The sequence below is a fragment of the Gasterosteus aculeatus genome, chromosome 7 (assembly GCF_964276395.1).
Source record: "Gasterosteus aculeatus chromosome 7, fGasAcu3.hap1.1, whole genome shotgun sequence".
Classification (NCBI taxonomy): domain Eukaryota; kingdom Metazoa; phylum Chordata; class Actinopteri; order Perciformes; family Gasterosteidae; genus Gasterosteus; species Gasterosteus aculeatus.
The window spans coordinates 17048913-17066915 of record NC_135694.1 but is presented as its reverse complement, the minus strand read 5'-3'; the positions used below and the strand labels follow the sequence as shown (position 1 = coordinate 17066915).

The 18003-nt window shown below is 44.9% G+C and overlaps 2 protein-coding genes and 1 long non-coding RNA gene across 6 annotated transcripts in view; 1 reads left to right on the top strand and 2 right to left on the bottom strand.

The window, feature by feature from the left end:
- cxadr (CXADR Ig-like cell adhesion molecule) overlaps positions 1–14346 on the bottom strand; it is a 33403-nt gene extending 19057 nt beyond the window's left edge. Inside the window, exon 1 of the mRNA XM_040182306.2 lies at positions 14108–14346. Coding sequence (XP_040038240.2) covers positions 14108–14174 — 67 coding nt within the window. The 5' untranslated portion in view covers positions 14175–14346. The remainder of the gene's footprint in view (positions 1–14107) is intronic.
- Positions 13492–14728, top strand: LOC144410344 (uncharacterized). The gene is made up of 2 exons (XR_013468353.1): positions 13492–13689; positions 14299–14728. It is a non-coding gene; the product is annotated as an uncharacterized LOC144410344 (long non-coding RNA).
- Positions 14729–15511: 783 nt separating this feature from the next.
- On the bottom strand, positions 15512–17883 carry btg3 (B-cell translocation gene 3). 4 transcript variants are annotated; one of them, XM_040182986.2, is made up of 5 exons: positions 17755–17883; positions 16824–17058; positions 16576–16713; positions 16229–16418; positions 15512–16051 (listed from the first exon to the last, which is right to left on the bottom strand). In XM_040182986.2, exons 2-5 carry the CDS (start codon positions 16994–16996, stop codon positions 15845–15847), a joined length of 708 nt encoding a protein of 235 aa, XP_040038920.2. In that variant the 5' UTR covers positions 16997–17058; positions 17755–17883; the 3' UTR covers positions 15512–15844. The 4 variants fall into 4 exon arrangements, with proteins under 4 accessions (XP_040038920.2, XP_040038919.2, XP_077962654.1 ...); XM_040182985.2 differs by having other exon boundaries at positions 16824–17019; positions 17755–17880; XM_078106528.1 differs by lacking the exon at positions 17755–17883 and adding an exon at positions 17333–17473.
- Positions 17884–18003: the final 120 nt, after the last annotated feature.

Below are 18003 nucleotides of genomic sequence, written 5' to 3'. Positions count from 1 at the left end.
TTGAGTGGTGCTCCCCTGGGCCTCCAATTCTCTCCGGCGCTGCTGATTGTAAACCCCCACCGCACACACACCCCTACCACCTTTGTCGACATACAATGGGGAGAGAATCCTGTCTCCTGGCAACCAATCCCTTTGAGAAGGTTGCTGTGGCGCTTAAGAGACGGCATATAAGACGGCGAGAGAGCGAGCGAGAGAGAGCGGTGGATTCACAGAGAGGGAGAAAGAGGTTAAATAGGTGGAGACAAGGGAGCTATGAAAGGCAAAGTTAACGTTACTTTTCCATTAAGAAGGATTTGAGGAGGTGAACAGAGCAAAAGTCAGACGTGGCACGGTGAGCCATCGTTCTAAACATCCACATGGTTTCAGGACAAAGGAACAGTGTAAACATGCACATGGTTTTGGGAGAAATTTTGCCCATTGAGCTTTAGAATCAAACTTCTAAATGTGGGGAAATGCTGTTTTTCGATTTTCGATTTTCTATCATTGTGAACTGATCATGAGTGCAAAGTGAAAAGAAAATGTGCTGATTTCGGCACTCCCTTTGTGTCCCTAAGGGCTATGGAACGCTACAATGTTGAAAAGGAATGAGGATGGACACAACTACACTCCCACGCTGACACAGCGACCTCCATGAGTCGCAAACAACAGCTAAGCCTTCCACTAAACAATTGTATTTACTAAATAATAATACAACTTTAATATCAAGCAGTACGAAAAGGGCTTGATATGATAAGCAGCCAATAGAAGGCTGTTGGGTACACCACTACAACTAATACTAGTAAAGAATATGACCTCATTGCAGGATAGATGATAATGTTTCTAAAATAAAAGCAAACATTTGAATACAAATGCCGTAGGTCAATTTGTGTGCGTTCTTGAAAATTGTGACCACTTGCATACAAACAGTTCAACGTATTGATTCATCAACGTCCCTCATCAACTGATATCAAACCCAGGTTCGCACTTCTGTGCGGCGACCGATTAGCCAAGGTGTTCACTGAAGTATACGTGACACGGCAACGTGCGCAGGGCCGATTCCTCGGCCTACTGTAGCTCTAGTCGGTGGTCTTCTAGGCAGACCTCATGTTCGGTCATGTTGTAAGTGTAAAGAGCAGCTTCAGTAGACAGCAGTAAACCCTGAAACCAGGAGCAGTTTAAGCAGCTAACCTCGGGCGACCCTTGTGCTACCCAGCTGACCCTCAGAGCCTCGACGGCAGCCACAGAGGTCACACGCCTCTTTGTCCACCAGATGACCCTGAAGGGCATCCTTGGGAGTGAAAAGCCAAGTCTTACCACGGGCAGCGGCTCTGGCAGCCTCGAAGCCCAACAAAAGCAACGGGAAAAGATAGTGGCCAGCTGAAAGAGGTGAATGACGTCACGCTGGGATTCACTTGCGTTTACCTTCTTTAAGGTCTACCTCATGCAGTGACACCTCAGCAGCTGTGAAAGCATTGGTTTAGTATTTCAGTCAAATACCTATGAACAAAGAAATGTGTGTGTGTGTGTGTGTGAGAAAGAGAGAGATGTGGCAGGGAGAGATGGATCGAAGAATTAGGACATGAGTCTGAATTAAATTCTTATTAACAATGCTGTGAGGAAAATATTTTCAGTTTAGCGAGTCTTTGAAAACAAACAACCCCACACATACCTTGAAAACGAAGTATAATTTCCACCCAGTTTAAAAGAAAACGTCTCCACTGTGAGAACAAACAAACCGGGGGGAAAAAGAGCTCCTGGCACATTATCCTGGATGAGCAGTGATGGCGGGAAAAACATGTGAAGTGAATGAAGTGATTCATTGGAGCCCGGGTTCTGGAATGAGCAAATTATTTAAAAAAACGCCGAGCCAATCCCCTGTGACCACGGCCAAGGACATCAATTATTTCAGTCACAGCAGAGGAGAACTTCATCTCTTGGTTGCTGCCCCGCAAAAAAGCTTGGGACGTTCGGCCCTTTGACCCCTGGTGGAACTATTCAGTTTGACTATTCGGCTTATTCAGTGTTGCACAGGGCTCGGACCGTTGAACCACACCGATTGCCCTGTGATGCAGCCTCAAAGCTCCGCTTGCCACACAGAGCTGCCATCAATTCCCAGTGCAGATGGCCTAAAGGCTGTTTTGACATAATTGAACATTAAATGATGAGGGGGTGACATATGACAGGCACTTTACTCGACTACCCGAGCATTTGACAGCTTTTAGCCGGGCCTGCGGGGGCGATGTGGTTAACACCTCTGCTGCGAATGTCCAAAGCAGCCGATCATTTTTATAGAATAGTTCCCGTACATTTGAATTAGCTCCCTATCCCCATCATCAGGTTGGTAAAAAAAAAATTACATTTCAATTGAGGAACTAAAGGAAGGAAGAAGGCAGAGGGGAGAGACAAAGTCAAATGCTCCATAATCAAAAAAGGCAGGCCTCCTCACAGGGACTCTCAACTGACGGCCCTGGGATTTGCGCTCCTTATTTATAGAAAGTATTAGCATTTCACAAGGTAGTGAAGACAGCGCTTTCAAGGAGAAGCCGTTTGTGTGAACCCCCGCCACAACCAATTGTCCTAAAGCTCGACACAAAACACTAAAAGCAGCCTCGGCCAACTACACCCCCCCCCCCCCCCCCCCCCAATCCACGTGAGACAAGGCAGGTTTATCTACAGAAGAGTCAGATAAGACCCCCTCAGTGTCTGCAGACCCAGTGGGGACCACAATGCTGGGGGCTGGCTGTGCCATAAAGCAGATAGGCAAGACGCCAGTCCGGGAAGCAGCACACAGATACCCCGCTGATACCACCCTCACAGGAAACATCAGCTAATGTGCCACTGCACTCACGCAAGGAGGAAATTAAAGCACAAAATAGCCGAAGGTGCCGTTTGTAAACGATGGCGTGCCTCGTTTAGAAGAAAAAATACCCGTCTGTAGACGTAATTGTGACAGTGCAGGTACAAGAACAGGTAAACAAACAAAGTGTGTTTTATTCAGGGACAGTCAGAACAGTAATTACAAAATCATGTTCTCTCTTTTGCAGGGGGGAAAAAAAACAAAGCGGAACAATAGCGTGCGAGCAATTATGGAACATGTGAAAGCGTTTTGCTAGACTTGAGAAATGGTGCAATTTGAAGTATGTGTGTGCGCGCGCACACACACACAAACCTTCAAACTCATTATGGGGAGAGGATCAGGTATACGTTTTAAATCAATCCACAGTGTTTGATGGAGAAGGCTTATCGAATAGCAAAAACAGAAGAATACTTAGCAAACAAAGGCTGTCTTAGTAACAGCATTGGTTTGGCAGGTTTTTTTGGCTCACCTGAACAGTATCATTCCCGCTGCTTCTGCTAACTTTGCCTCCAGATATGTCCAACTATTACACTTTAACCAGACTTATACACATGCCAGAATGCTGTGTTGGACACCAGCAGATTAGAGACACGCTGCAATCACGTGTTGCTGTAGTGATGAAATGCATTCCTGACCCCCTCCTGAGGCTGCTTGATCAAAGCAAAGATCAAAATGAAGATTATTTTGGTCAGAACACGACTATTGAACATCATCCCTCGCCCACCGATGGATTTTTAAGACGGGGGCGACATAAGAGCGTCACAAAACGGAGTGCGGCACAATCATTTCAACGTTGATTATTTGAAAGACAAAATCGTAAATGAAATCAAAATTTGATTAAGAGGCAATTTCTTTTTATTTCATCCAGTTATATCAGGATCAAAAAGGATGCACGTTATGTTCTGGATATCAAAAATATGTCTTTTTTCCATTTCCAATGTAACAAAACAAATGAGATCTAGGGTAAGGCTGTTGAAAGTAATCCTGTTCATCACAGGCATGTGTTTCTGTTCCAGGCTTCCAGCAGTTTACAATGAATCAAGAAAAATGAAAGCCAAATGTCTCAGTGGGACGTAGTCCTGGGGCGTCTCTCCTGACGCAGGAGTTCCTCCTCACTGAGGGGGGGAGGCAGCCATAACGGGGCCCATTCAGCCCCGATTCACATCCCCCAAAACAAATAAAGTGTGATACAGACCAGGCCCCTGCCGGCGCCCCAACCCCGGCCTTTGTCTGGGCCCCCGAGGCGCAACGCCAACTGTGATCAGGAGGCAGCAGCGCTGATCACACACAGAGACGCAAGCAGAGTGCGGCTACTCCACCCAGGCCGATGACGGACTTTCACAGAGTCACGACGGACGCGGAATAGAATGTGTTGCAGAGTGGATGCATTTAGAGGACACGCAAAAGTCTTTGTCTGTTTGTCTGCAAAAACTGTTTGTCTCGACAAACAAAGTGCCCGCGTGTACATTAGCGAACAAAAGGTTTCTCACGGCTGCACTAAAATATGACTGAGGGGTGAAAACACGAGAAGTCAGCTTAAAGCAATGGAGCGTGAATCTGGAAGTAGAGCATTCCCCTTGAAACACAGGGCAAAACGAGGGATTAGTAGCTCCGACTGGAGCTTCTAACGAGCACAGTTTTCAACGTCATTAGTGGAGACTCAGAAACTCAACGATTCCACTCAGTCCGAGGTGGGCTGGATGTTTCACTGACTCCATTTTTTCCCACAGAAATGGAGGCCGTGAGAATGAGCAAGGCACGTTTAGTCAGATTTGCTTTTCACAGAGATAAGAAACAACTTCTTCGTAGCGTCTGAAACAAATCACTAACACTCAACAACCTGGTTCAGTCAACTGAGGACTGGGGTGGTTGATCCGATTCACCTACAGTTTGTGTATACGTAACTAAACGCCTATAGAAAAAGGTAAAGACTCTTATGGATCACTGCAAAACCACTAAAAGAATTAAGGTGTGAGGGCAGACTGCTGACAGAGTCAAGTGTTAAAATAAAGTATAAAGAATTCAAAACACAAAATGCCTCAGCATGAATTCCTGGGTTCCTCCCTTTCCTTCATCATTCCTCTTTAGAGTGCAGTATAGTTTGTAAAAAGTCTGACCACGATTTGAAACAACTTTCTGGTTTTCTGGTTTAACATGCTGAAGTGAGTCGGTTACCTCGGTCACAGCTGACTTGTTGTCATGTTTTGTTTATGATGCAGAAGGCTCTAAAACTAGCAGATGAAGACATTTCCCTATACGGTAGCTTTACAGAGCACTATTTTCCATGTAGTGCAGAGATATCTGTGGCTGTCAGCTAGATTGGCTGGGAGGCAGTCAATGAGTCTGCCTTGCTAGTGCAGTTTCCTCGAGGCTTTGGTCTAAAATTAGGTCCCCTGCCTGAAGGACGTTGCATGATGGTGGTCTTCTAGACATTGGTAGAAGTAAACAAACAGTCCTTTGTGTGTGTCATGCTAGAGTGTCCTGTCAAAACCTAAAAAGGACCAACGGAGCCTGTGTCAGTGAAAAGGTATCCTATTGCTGCCGAAAGCCCGAGAACAAAATGCTGTATCGACACAATACTTTGTAATAGCTGCTAAACGTCAATTCCTTTTCAAATGCATTCATAACATCCATAGTCTCCAAACCCTCTCATCCTGTCCAAAGCACTCTCGTCCAGGCAGAATGAGGTCTTTGTTAAAGTGCAACAGCACAGACAGAGCCTTCCTGTCCTCTGCGTGGGGGAGACACCACAGCAGGACATCAAGATAAGGCTGCTGTTAGAAGATAACAAGATTTTTCTCTTTTCTTTCAGCAGTCAAACAGGCCTGTTTCAAGGCTGGGGTGGCTTCTTTGCTGTGAGGCTCTTGAAGGCAGGTGTACTAAATGCACCAGAGTGTCGAGCCTTGCAGGAAGCTGCAGGCGACGACTGTCTGTTGTCGTTACAGCTAAACCGGGACTGCTGGCTTTTATTCATGCCTCCAGCTCGCAGTCCGTGGCTAGACGTGAGGGGGAAAACGCTCGAAACAGCCACTCTAGTCTCCCGTACCGCGAAAAATGACAAGATGCAATTGGGGAATGCTGAAAATAACTCTGCACTGGTTTAGTGTTCCTGCATAAATGGAGGAAATCCTTTCGATTTCAGTCCTGACAAGGCGCAACGGCATCCATTCTTCATGTTTGTTTAAGTGTGCATGAGATGAGGCTCACCAGACTCGTACAGAAGAGCACAGAACGTAGAAATGAAAGCATTAAGGCTGCAGAGGATGCAGAGCTCAGATTCAAGGGGGATTTGAGATTAGATAGTCCTCCTAGGCTAATTAGATCCACCTCAACAGCTAAGCATTTGGGGGAAAATAAATGTAAAATAAACCCTGAAATCCATTCACAGCAAACTGGACACAATCAACATCTGTTAATTCCACGCTAAATTGGACTCCAGAGCATGAAATTGATTTAGAATCAAAAGGAAGCATCTGTGCCATTTTGTAATAAACATCATTACAACAACACAACTCATGTTAGGGATGCAATGAGAAGCCCAACCAAACTAATGAATTGCAACCGCACATTATAAACACACAATGTATTTCTAATGAAGAAGTATAAAATAGCTATCAAGCCAATCAAGTTTTAATCCTTAAAATTTCAGTCCTGATTGACTTGGTGACACCAGTTGTCACCTTGGTAACAGAAAATGTGGTTCAGGTCTACAGCTCTACTATGGTTGTTCTATATCTTAACATCCGGTTGCCGATGCCGGCTATTTAAAAAAAAAAAAAAAGCCTGTCTACCTTGCATGCTATAGATTTAGGGGGGACACCACTTTGTAGGAAAAGGTATAACTAATATTGGAAATGTACTTTACTTTCTAGATCTAATACCGTTATAGCATTATATATCATCCCAACCATAGCTTGTTCAATCCAACGTAGTAGGGAAAAAGTTTTCTTGAAGGCCCTTTAAAATAGGCAGACACCTTTAAAAGATTCAGCAAGGTGGTCTGGTGTCGAGTGTTTAGTGGATGTAGTAAAGTGCTTTTGCCTCAAACTTGCCACACAGGCCAACTCCCTGATGGCTTTAATGACATCTAAAAAGGTTTGACCCCGGAGTAGTCTGGACGGGCAGCCAAATACTGCTTAGAGTGCATCCGGGATTAGGTTGACGAGTACGTAATCTCAGGGAAAGTGACTCAGGCCCAACACAACGATGGCCGTTAAGCTTACATGTCGGAGCTTGTGCAGGACTATAAAAACGGCCGATTCCCCGATAAAGATACGAGTCCTGAAAGTACAGATTACACCGGGCTGGTGAAAAGGACACAGCAAGTAGGCTGGGGTGACTTTGTTGACAGCAGTTCAGGGCTTTTGACACATCCCCACAGGGTCTTACATGTTCACTTAAATCCTGGTCAAGCGGATCCGGATAATATTTCCCCACACGTTTTTGTTAGTGTAGGGATTATCGTAAACTTCTCATTGCAACAAGACAAGGCGGACAAGGTCTTGGGATGGTAGAGTAGAGTATTACCCAACACACATTAGCTGCAGATTGATATGAGCTGCAGGTATGAGACAAAATGCCGGGGGGGTCTTTAGCCGGTCACTAACGGTTTTATAAATCCACACGTCAGTCATCTGGAGCTCTGGGTGAAAATTGAAGTTATGGCGCTCGATGCTAAAATCCTTCCTTTTGCTCATCGGATAGATGTTCTCAGAGGGATTAATTGTAGAGCTGAGGTTTCCTTAAGGGTGAAAAGACTTTGGTGCTGTGAGTGCGTAGACGTGTGTAGTGTGTAGACGGGGTAGAGGCTTATCCAACCGCTTTCAATTATCAGCCACTTAGAGAAAGACGGCCAGCCAGCCACGTAGCTCTTTGTGTGTCTATGAATTATACATGGCCTCCAAAAAACAACACTTAACAGCTACTTTATCTGGAACTTACCGGCAGTAAATGCAGCCTGTTTCGCCCTGTGCGCCTGCTTATTACAAACGGCAGCACTCGTAATTAAGGTTATGCAGGAACGTGCGTTATGACCATCAGTAAGCCAGTCAGTCACAGAGCTATTTTCAGTTCAATTTCATCTCTCTGGAGGCCGACCGGGCCAGCTGCCGATTTGCTAGCCCGTCGGAGAGATGCACTACAGTAATTAAATGCCTGGTGTGCCTTGCTGACCTTGCTGCGGTTCAGGCGCCGAGCCTTTTCCGTACCCAACTGTAGCAGATGCCCCGGTCATCGTGGCTATAGATCCAAAAGCGGCTCAGGTGTTTAATGAATGTTAATGGAAGAAAGAGGTCTTGGAAACCTGGTTATTAAAGCACAGTAAGTAAATGAAAGTCAATCTGAATCAATGTATGAATTGTTATATTTTCAAGTTAGAGTATATTCTTCCATTCTCTTTCCTGCACTGAACCCTTTCACCTATGGTGAACGCTTTTATCCAATCCACGAAACCAAAGGTTTGCTTGCATTCAATATTCCAAAGAAGCTGTGACATGGGAGGAAGACGTCGGCTCCGCTACCGCTGAGGGTTCTGGGAGAGGAGGTGGCCATGGTCGAGGACTACAAGTACCTGGGTGTCTCCATCGACAACAGACTGAACTGGAAGACCAACATCAACGCCGTCTACAGGAAGGGGATAAGTCGACTCTTTTTCCTGAGGAAGCTTCGATACTTCCATGTGTGCAGCAAGATGTTGGAGATGTTCTATCAGTCTGTTGTGGCCAGTGCTTTGTACTTCGCCGTGGTCTGCTGGGGGAGCAGCATTGGACTTAACAAACTTGTTAAGAAGGCCGGCTCCATCATTGGCTGCAAACAGGACAGCTTGGAAAAGGTGTTGGAGGGGAGGTCACTGAAGAAACTGTTATCCATATAGGATAATCCTGACCACCCCCTCCACCACCTGCTACAGGGACAGCGGAGCACGTTCTCCAACAGACTCCTTCAGCTCTGCTGTCACAAGGACCGATACAGGAGATCATTCCTGCCCAGTGCAATAACACTTTACAATAAATCATCTCTGGCCAAATAACGACAATAACAACCCTGTACTGTTGTGATGTTGCTGCTCTTCCTCTTCCTCTTCTCCTTTTACAAATTATTATTATTGTCTCTTTTGGAAGGTTATTCTTTTGTTTCAGTTTTAGTTTATTTAATTTAATTTAATAGTTTAATATTTCTATCTTATATATTGTATATAATATATCTATCTATCTTGCAGAAGAATGCTTCAAACACAAAATGTTCTCCCATCAGAGAAATTGCTGGCTTTGCATGGTCTCATGAAAAGAATGCACAGATGTTGTAGCAGAGATAGAGTTGCACAGCCTGAATGGTTTAACATTGAAACTTGCATGTAATACTGGACCTCTTTACCAATTCCAACTTCTAAAATAAATTTCAGTCTTTAGCTTCAGTTTAGTATTGGCTTGTGAAATTTCACTACACAGCCACTTTAATGTAACCTGATTCAAAAATCATACTCCTGTAAAATTGTTCATTCTAGGAATAGGAATGGGCCTTTTTATATAAAATCCCTGGACTGAAAAAGATACTAACATCAATAACACAGGGCGCAAAATCAAGTGGGACTTCAAGTGAAATTATTTGCTTTTTCACCACACCTGCAGTCGACTATGTGGAAAGTTTTTCAATGAAATACTAAAAATATCTCCTTCAACAGCTGCTTAAGCCCCCCCTCCTATTCACCCCACGCTATGCTTATGTCCCTTATTTTCTGAGCCATAATATTTTCCTGAGATAAGACACACAATTAACTCTAATGTCCTCAGGGCGAGAGAAGGGGCTTACTGCTGGGGGACAAAATATAATCATCTTCCAACAACCCAGTTCTGTGTAAGACAATGCCCGGGCCATAACCGATAGTCACAACACAATATACAACACGCATCTCCAACACAATGCAGCCATTGGACGTCAGAAGTGGAAACAAAAGATTGGTCATGAGAATAAAATGCCGGGTCCGTTTGATACGATAGTGAGGTTTCATTTCTCCCTGTGTGGCAGCTAAGCGCAGTTCATCAACTTTGCCCAGAGGATAGTCCAACAGAGGTTCACGCATTTGTAGAGCTGAGCGGACACCGAGCAAGCAGGTAAACCGGAGCGCAACGCACACCAGCACCTGCAGCCCCGAGGACCTGCCTGCCACACCGCGTTTCCTCACACTGACACGGCTGGCTCAGATGCCGCGAGGACGTGATGCAAAAACAAGCAGATTACGTAGTCATAATGCAGGACCACAGCAATGCTTCGCTGATCTGGTTATTGGCTTTGAAATGTTTTAGAACGCAATACATTTGGTGTAAAGAGGTTCCCTCCATCTAAGAAGCTAAATAAATAGTGTGCTGTCTCTACAGTGTTAGACCCAGAGACATCCACCATTCGAAAACAATTAACGATTAATTAAAGACAGAATGCTGGTGTGCAGCATCTTCTCTGCTGTTTATCTACAGGAAAACGTATTCCGCCGATGTTCAGTTAAGACATGAGGTACATAGAAAAACCCTGAATATCGTGGCGGGGAACAGCTGATCACAGGTCTCATTAATTCTCATTAGGAGCAGAGGGCGTTGTGGGCGCTGGCCGGGCGAGCGGGGGAGAATATCAGCACTGAAATGACCTTGTTTCAACCGATAGGTCACATGGATAGCAGGGGAAAGGTCTCTTGCTCAGTAAACTCTCTACACGTATTGTAAAATTCAGAACACAATTAAGACTTAGTCAAAATTCAACCAGAATACTGAATAGTAGATAAACATTTCTAGCCAGGAACTGCAGGTCGATCAAGCAAAGGTTAACAACGGGAGTTGGTTGAGACCATTTGGCTGAAATGTGTTAAAATGAGTCCCGGTCTTACACATGAAAAAACGGTCTTGCACATGGATTTGAAGGCCACACGTGTGATACTGCGCTACAACACTAAAGCGAAAGCTACGAGTCAAAATAACACTGCTCCCGTCTCATTTTCACGTGTGGTGTGGGCCCGTAGTTTATGTCAGCCATCTGTGTGTTCACGGTCCCTTCCTCCCTCCTGCCATTTCTGATTCAGTCCAATAAAAAGACTGTCAAAGCGTACACGGACCTCCAGCAGGAATACCGATGCCCCGGGGGAAGACTGGACACCACAGCGATTCACTACCGCCTCTCGAGCCACAAGTGGTTTCACCAGACCGGACGGGCCGGCGCTAGCATGAGCAATTCAATAGACATAGACTGTTACATCACGTCATCCATGCAACCTCATTACATTCTCGCAAACTTCCTCATATCACAAAATAAGGAAAGCAGATTGACAAAGCATTCATGCTGGTCAAACAGAAACAATAAGGAATGACTTTGTGAACTGATCAGCCATTGAGGAGCACTCCTCCAGAGATATGCTTATTGGAAAAAGCCTCCGGTGACCTGGGTGTTGCAAGATATACAAACCTCAAAGATCTGTTGATTCACCATTGATTTTTTGACCACAGGCTTCACGAGTAATCTTGATAATATATCTTCCCATAAGAATGCGCTGGCAGCCGCCCAGAACGCAGTTTGAGCTCAACCTGTGAAAAAGGAATGAGCTCTGAATACAGAGAGGGTGCACAGCCATTAAGAGGACACAGAAAGTAGCACCACTATTAATCACATGCACTCATTCTGGAGCAGGTAGCAATTTGTTCGCTCGCTAAACCACACATGAAATGGGGGGTGGGGAGGGTGTAAAAGAAGAGGAGGCGTTTCACTCGGCTATAGAGGTGAATAGTTGGCACAGGGCTTGTGCAGCACCGGCACGCTAAAATATTAACGTCCGAGGCTGTGAATATTCATGCACGGCCATCCCCATCATCAGATCGTGGAGGACAAAGCGGTGTCCTCGGAGTGTAATCCAATTCTACATGTTCCTGCTTCCTTTTCCCAAGGACAGGGAGCATTCGGGCAGAGCGGGCGGCTTTGTTGCTCGGGGATGAAGCTGCAACGGGTCTCGCGGCGGCAGACTGCTGGCTCATGACAAGCGGATGTGACCTCTAGTCATTACCGTCTGGGTGGGGGGAAAGGCAAGGGCCCAGGCTGCAGTGTGCATGCCTCCAGCCATATTTTTGGTTGTAACTATTTATCCACAAGCCCAAACACAATTGTAAAAGGCTATTTGTTCCCCTGAAAAAATGATTACTGTTGTTGTTTGTAGAAGAAATTAAAGGTATTTTTGTTCTGCTGCTTAAATAAGGCCATAATAAGCGGGCAAGGGGGAGGGTAGTTTTATGGAGCAGCCAGAGCGCGTACACAAACACACAAGTACACTCCCTGGCTCTGCGTGTCTGTTTTCAAAAAGGTAACCAAGCAACGAGTTCCTGGCCAGGGCCTTTGGTGGCAGGCTTATCAGGTAACAGCTTTCTGCGCCTGCTCGCAGGTCCACTTGGTTTCTGTTTATCCCAGGTCACGGCTTCACTCTTGACCCAAACAACAAGGGGAGGAGGGGGGCAACAGGATTAGTCCTGCAGCCATTAAGCGGGGGAAATGACTGGTCCAATGCAACCGTTCAGCCATGTACAGAGGACAGGCTACATCAAGGTGTCCTTCAACGAAGGGAAAAACTTTGATATATGTTGAAAAGGTGGTAAGCAGAACTACTGTCATGCACATGAGGAAGTTTTTACCACATCGGCATAATGTGATCTGATGCGATCCGACACCACAGCAGTAGGTCTGATAACATTGTGATATGAAAACAAACGATAAACACCAAGAATAAAAAGGGAGCATTTTCACAAGTAAACATTCCTAGAAACTCTTCTCCTTTCCTTGCATTACACTGTTTAGTAAACTCGACTTAGAATGTGAAGGCCAAATGTGTACTGTCTGCCAGATTGGTCGCAACTTTTACAATTTATTTTTATCAACACTGCATAGTCAACAGGGTCGGACAAACAAAGCAAGGACAAGGGAGCTGAGAGACCACATTTGTTATTTTGCCACTAATAGAGGTTAGCATTTTGACGTGTATTAGGTAGCCCCCACTAAAAGAATGCTACAAGCATTACAGGTACTGTTCTTGTCTGCTGAAGTGGAACAGCGCCTAAATGACGAGGCCGTGGTGCCATTAAAATGGTAATGAGCCAAAACCAGAGTACAAAGCAATGTGGATCATGAGACAAAAGGCCAAAACTACACACATACATTTGTATACGTGTGCACACATACTATATTGCATTCAATGCCCCAGCTTTTATATGTAGAGATGTGCCAGATGATCCTAAACAAAAGGTTCCTCACTAATCAGCAGACTGGAATGTCATTGTCCCGTCCGTGGCTCCCCATTGAAATCCCTTAAATATTTTTAATAATTGCCATAGCATGTCACTTATGGAAGACATCACACAATCCAGCAGCAGAGGTTGGCGATGCTATTTAGAGTGGGAGGAGCGATCGGCCAGTTTCAGTGTAAATTCCAGGAGAGGCCACACCCATTAAAATGTGGTCATGCTACAATTTAGGAAGCAACAGTGATGCAGTGAAATAAAATTTAAAAAAGCTTTCAACAGGAGTGGACGTGGGCTTAAGCTACGAGTGCTATCTGGCTGGGGAGGGGCTTGGGGGGGGTGGGGGCACTAGGGGAGGGGCTTGGGGTGTTGGGGGCCACTAGGGGAGGGGCTTTGGGGGTTGGGGGGCACTAGGGGCAGCACTTGTAGCAGATGGTGGACCTAAAGGCAGTACTTTGAAGTCGAGGTTTTTAAGAGCGGATCAAGTCGTCCCGTTAACCCCCAGACCATCAAACCAAAAGCCATCACAAACACAACCAAGAGTTCTGGCTTCGGCAAAACATCCGTGAGAAATATGTCCATCGCCAATGTTCGGTACGACACATGTTGGAATAACGAGTGATTTTGTATAAAAAATATATGGTTAAAAATGGAAGAAAATTAATATCGCACTTCGATGGGGTAACCTATTCAATCTGTCTCAGCTGCTCTGCTCGCTCACTAAACTGACCTTCGGAGTGACTCGTGTGAAACGTGGACGTGTTTTCATGTGTAGTTGTTTTAACCGCGGCGCCGGTTAAATTGTTAACCATGGCAACGCGAGGGAACACAACCCTAAACTAAAATGTTCAGCATTTTCAACTTATCGAGGCGGGCAAGTTTCCGTGCGAAGCCCGGCGGTGGACGGGAGGGGAGCGTTAACGTTACGTGGCTGACCGGAGAATGTTCTCGCCGACTAACGGACAAACATCCATTCTAACCATCAAGTATCTCACGCGCCATAAAAACTTACCTGCGAAGAGGCTCAACAGCACACAGCAGAACCTTCCGGTGGGAAACTCCATTCCTCCTCCAGCCATTCCAACACTTACTCGATGAAACTTGGTCAGAGAACTTGCGCTGAGTTCGAGTGAATAAAGAGGCAGTCCGTCTCGACCGAAGCATCCACACACTTCACTCCTCCCTCTGCTCGCTCCTCTGCAGGTGCACAGCGGGGCGAGCGAGCGCGCCGCCGGCTGTCACGTGACGCGCGGCAGTCCCAATCGTGACGCGGCGTCGCCCTCTGGCGCTGACGGCGAGGAACTGTGCCGGTTTCTGCCAACGCGACAAAGGAGCCGGTGTTCACCTGCGTCTTGCCCGGCCTCCGGGGGCCACGGATATTTTTCTCACCCCGTTATTCTGTTTGATTCACAAAAGGTCCCCACTTGATATCATAGTCATTGTAGCGGCAAATACTGAGGCATGTCACCGGTTAATTTTGTGTTCATAAGGGCCACATTTCAGAATGGTTTAATTGTAAACTATCATCTTTAGATTAGTTTTAAAATGTGTTGAATTCATTTAAATTCATATTTGTAATCATGTAAGGATGTACTTTTCATTCAAACAATAAATCTGTCTTGGATGTTAAACCTATACATTTACATGAATCCTAGTGTTGTTCATATGCTCTACGGGACAGAGCAATAAAAACAACTTGGACGACAAACACAAAGTGGAGGGTAATTTAGCAGCAGTCATTCAAACATTACCTATTTTGACCATACAAGTAGGAAAAAAATGTTAGCGCCCCTGCCTTTTGGTTGTTCTTTAAAACAAGGATGAACGTCTGAAATCATTGAAAACCACAAAACCAAGCAAGAAATATAGTTTAAAAAAAATCAGCCTACTATTTACTAAAGAATATATCGAGGATTTGTGTCTCAACAGGATTTGGACAAACCTGGCCATGCATTTATCTTGATTAGACTAGACTATGTGTAACGCTGTGTTTACGCGTCTCAAAAACGAGTCAATCAGAAAGCTTCAGCTGATCCAGAGTGCTGCAGCTCGAGTCCTCACTAGGACCAGTAAAGTGGATCACGTCACTCCAGTTCTCAGGTCTTTACACCAGGTACATGTTTAAAATGAAGAAGCTACTTAAAAATCCTGCTGTCGGTTTATAAAGCACAGAGTGGTTTGGGGCCAAAGAACCGCCACTTGTCAAATTATGGTGCTACTGCCTTTGAGATTTCCATTATAACAGCCACGTCCCCAGTTTGACTCCAGCCAGGGATCTTGGTTACATGCTATACATATTTTTCCCCTCTACATTTTCAGCTAGCAGATAAAAAAATACCAATAGTAAAATAAGTGGTTTTATATTTCAAACACTTTGAGGATCCTTTGGGAAAAATTAAATACACAGGCACCATGATGCTTGGAAATTGTGTTTAATAAAACTGTTAATTTAAGTCTATGCACCTTACAATTCTGCACTACACATAAATAAAACATTTGACCACAAAAGGGACAAAATACATGGCATAGATGAACACCTATCGTATACAGAACTTCAACATGTGTATTCCAATATCTAATTAAATACCAGTGATTCATTTTAAATATAACAAAAGGTCTAAAGTGCAAAATAACTCAAATGTACGTAATCTATAAAAAAATCATCTTTAAAAAAATGATCATAGTTCAGCCATTAAAAAGTTTTTTCTTTAGTTTTAATGTCTAGTGTGAAGAACAAGCCCCATGGTTTCTATCTGTAGTTAAGTGTCAAATTTGGGGTTGAGTCCCAGTACCGAGACGACCGTCCTCCATAGCCAGGGGGGGCCCACGGACTGGGCCTGTAAGTCGGGGGGGCTCTGCCACGCATCCTGAAGCCGTAGTGCGGCAGTGGAAGGATGGGAGCTTTTCCCAGTACAGGCTTCTTAGGATGCCACGTAGGGGCAGCGGGATTCATAGTCTTAAAAAGGAAACAAATACCGGTAAACGAAAGCAGTCATACAACCACTCAGAAACCCCGGCAACAACTCTGCGGGTCACCACAAAAACGTTACTATGGAGAAGCCTTCCATTATTTTCCAGACCGGTATGAGATTATTTTATCGTGGAAGTAATTATAAAATGCGTTATGTAATACCTGGTAAGCATTGCGGCCGTTGAAGACAGTGAGAGGCGACGTGCGCGTGCTTTCCTCATCAGACGAAGAACCCGAGTGGTAGTCTGAGGTCGCCCGCTCCAAAGCACTGGTCACCTCTGCAATATCTGTGTCCCCCTCAGCATATTTTGAGAAGCTGGCAACTGAGAAGCAGGGATTGTTCTCTCCGTACCTGATAATTAATAATAATATAGGCAAAACACAGCAATAGTTTGAGGAGGATAAAATAAATTTGGCCATTCTTGATTAGTTAAGAGCCAAATATTTAAATATACAATATATAATGTAATAACTGCAAGAAGAAAAAAAAAAATCACACCAAGTCTCACCTGCAACTGACCTCACCAGGGTCCACCCACAATGTAAGTTCCCGGGACAGTCTCAGGTCATTGAACTGAACCCCACTCTCTTGGCAAGCCCGAAGGACCTCCGGATCCTGCTTGTGGAAACTGTTCATTCGGATGCACCTGCAGAGCACAAACAATGGATTTCAGTTTGAAACAAAGAGCCCAAAACGCAGAACGTGCACATCAATGGAAAGACAGTGGAGTTGGGTGGGAAGAATGGCCAGCAGCACCTGTATGCCTGTCCTTTGCTGGGGTCTTCAGGGTACCAGTGTCCCTTGAGCTTCTCCTGAAGTGCAACACTCAGCCTCTCAACAAACAGATCGATCTTGTGCGACTCCAGCTTCCCTCCCTTCTTCACGAGCCTCTTCAGGAAGAAAACCACAGCTGCGATTTCTCTCCTCATCTTTCATTACGCTCCGGCAGCCCCTGTAAAAAGATGTCCGCAGTAACGAGGAAACTAGGTAACTGTGAAAGAAACAGCAGTTTGAGTGAAAAGCTACACAACTAATTAGTCTCGACAGGTCAGAATCTTGTTTTAAAGATATCCAACTCGCAGAAGGAACGTTTAAAGTTAAAATTAGATAACTAGAAAACAACTAAAGATGTTTATCCGGTAAGTGACCATGTGCACGAGGCAACGGCTGTTTGAGATTATTTTTATTTAAATTCGCGGAGGGAAAACAAAAAATAATCTAAAATCAAAAGGCAATTCCGCTTTGTTTTCGATATGCTCCGTTACCTCTGTTAACGGTCTGGCTCATATGCGCGCCCAGAAAGGCGGACTGTGGCGCACCAGTTCCGGTTATGCACGCGTCACCACGCTCAACAACAGTGACGTAGTCAGCCTGCTAGCTAGTTAGGCTAACACTCCAAATACGGCGCTAAGTTATTTAGTCCGCACTGAGATGTATTTAAAACAGAGCTGATTGTGAAACAGTGAGTATTATGTTAAAGAAATATAAGGCATTAGCTTATTGTCAAACGTTAATGCCATATTGTTAAGTTACCAGCCTCATGCTGCTAAAAGAACACAGCATCAAGTTACTTTAGTGCCAAAAGTTTGAAACAGTCATAATAACTTGTGATACATTTATACTAATCACACTGAGGGACACCTATCTAATAAAGCTGAGACACGAGGCCTTTTGCATCCTGACTCACCCTTTGTGACAGCCCTCATCCAGCATGTGGTTAAACAAAATGAATGGGAAGCGGTACTACGGGCACGAGAACTCTTGAGGTTCGGTTATTAACGCCGCCCTTTTCAATACAGGACCCGCCTCCCGATTGTTCTCATTGGTTCAAAACCAACCAACATGGTGGATTTATTGGTCGAGCACACGCTCGTTATGGAGTGAATCAAACTGGGAAAATGAGGTAAGCAAAATATGTGACACGACAAATTACTGA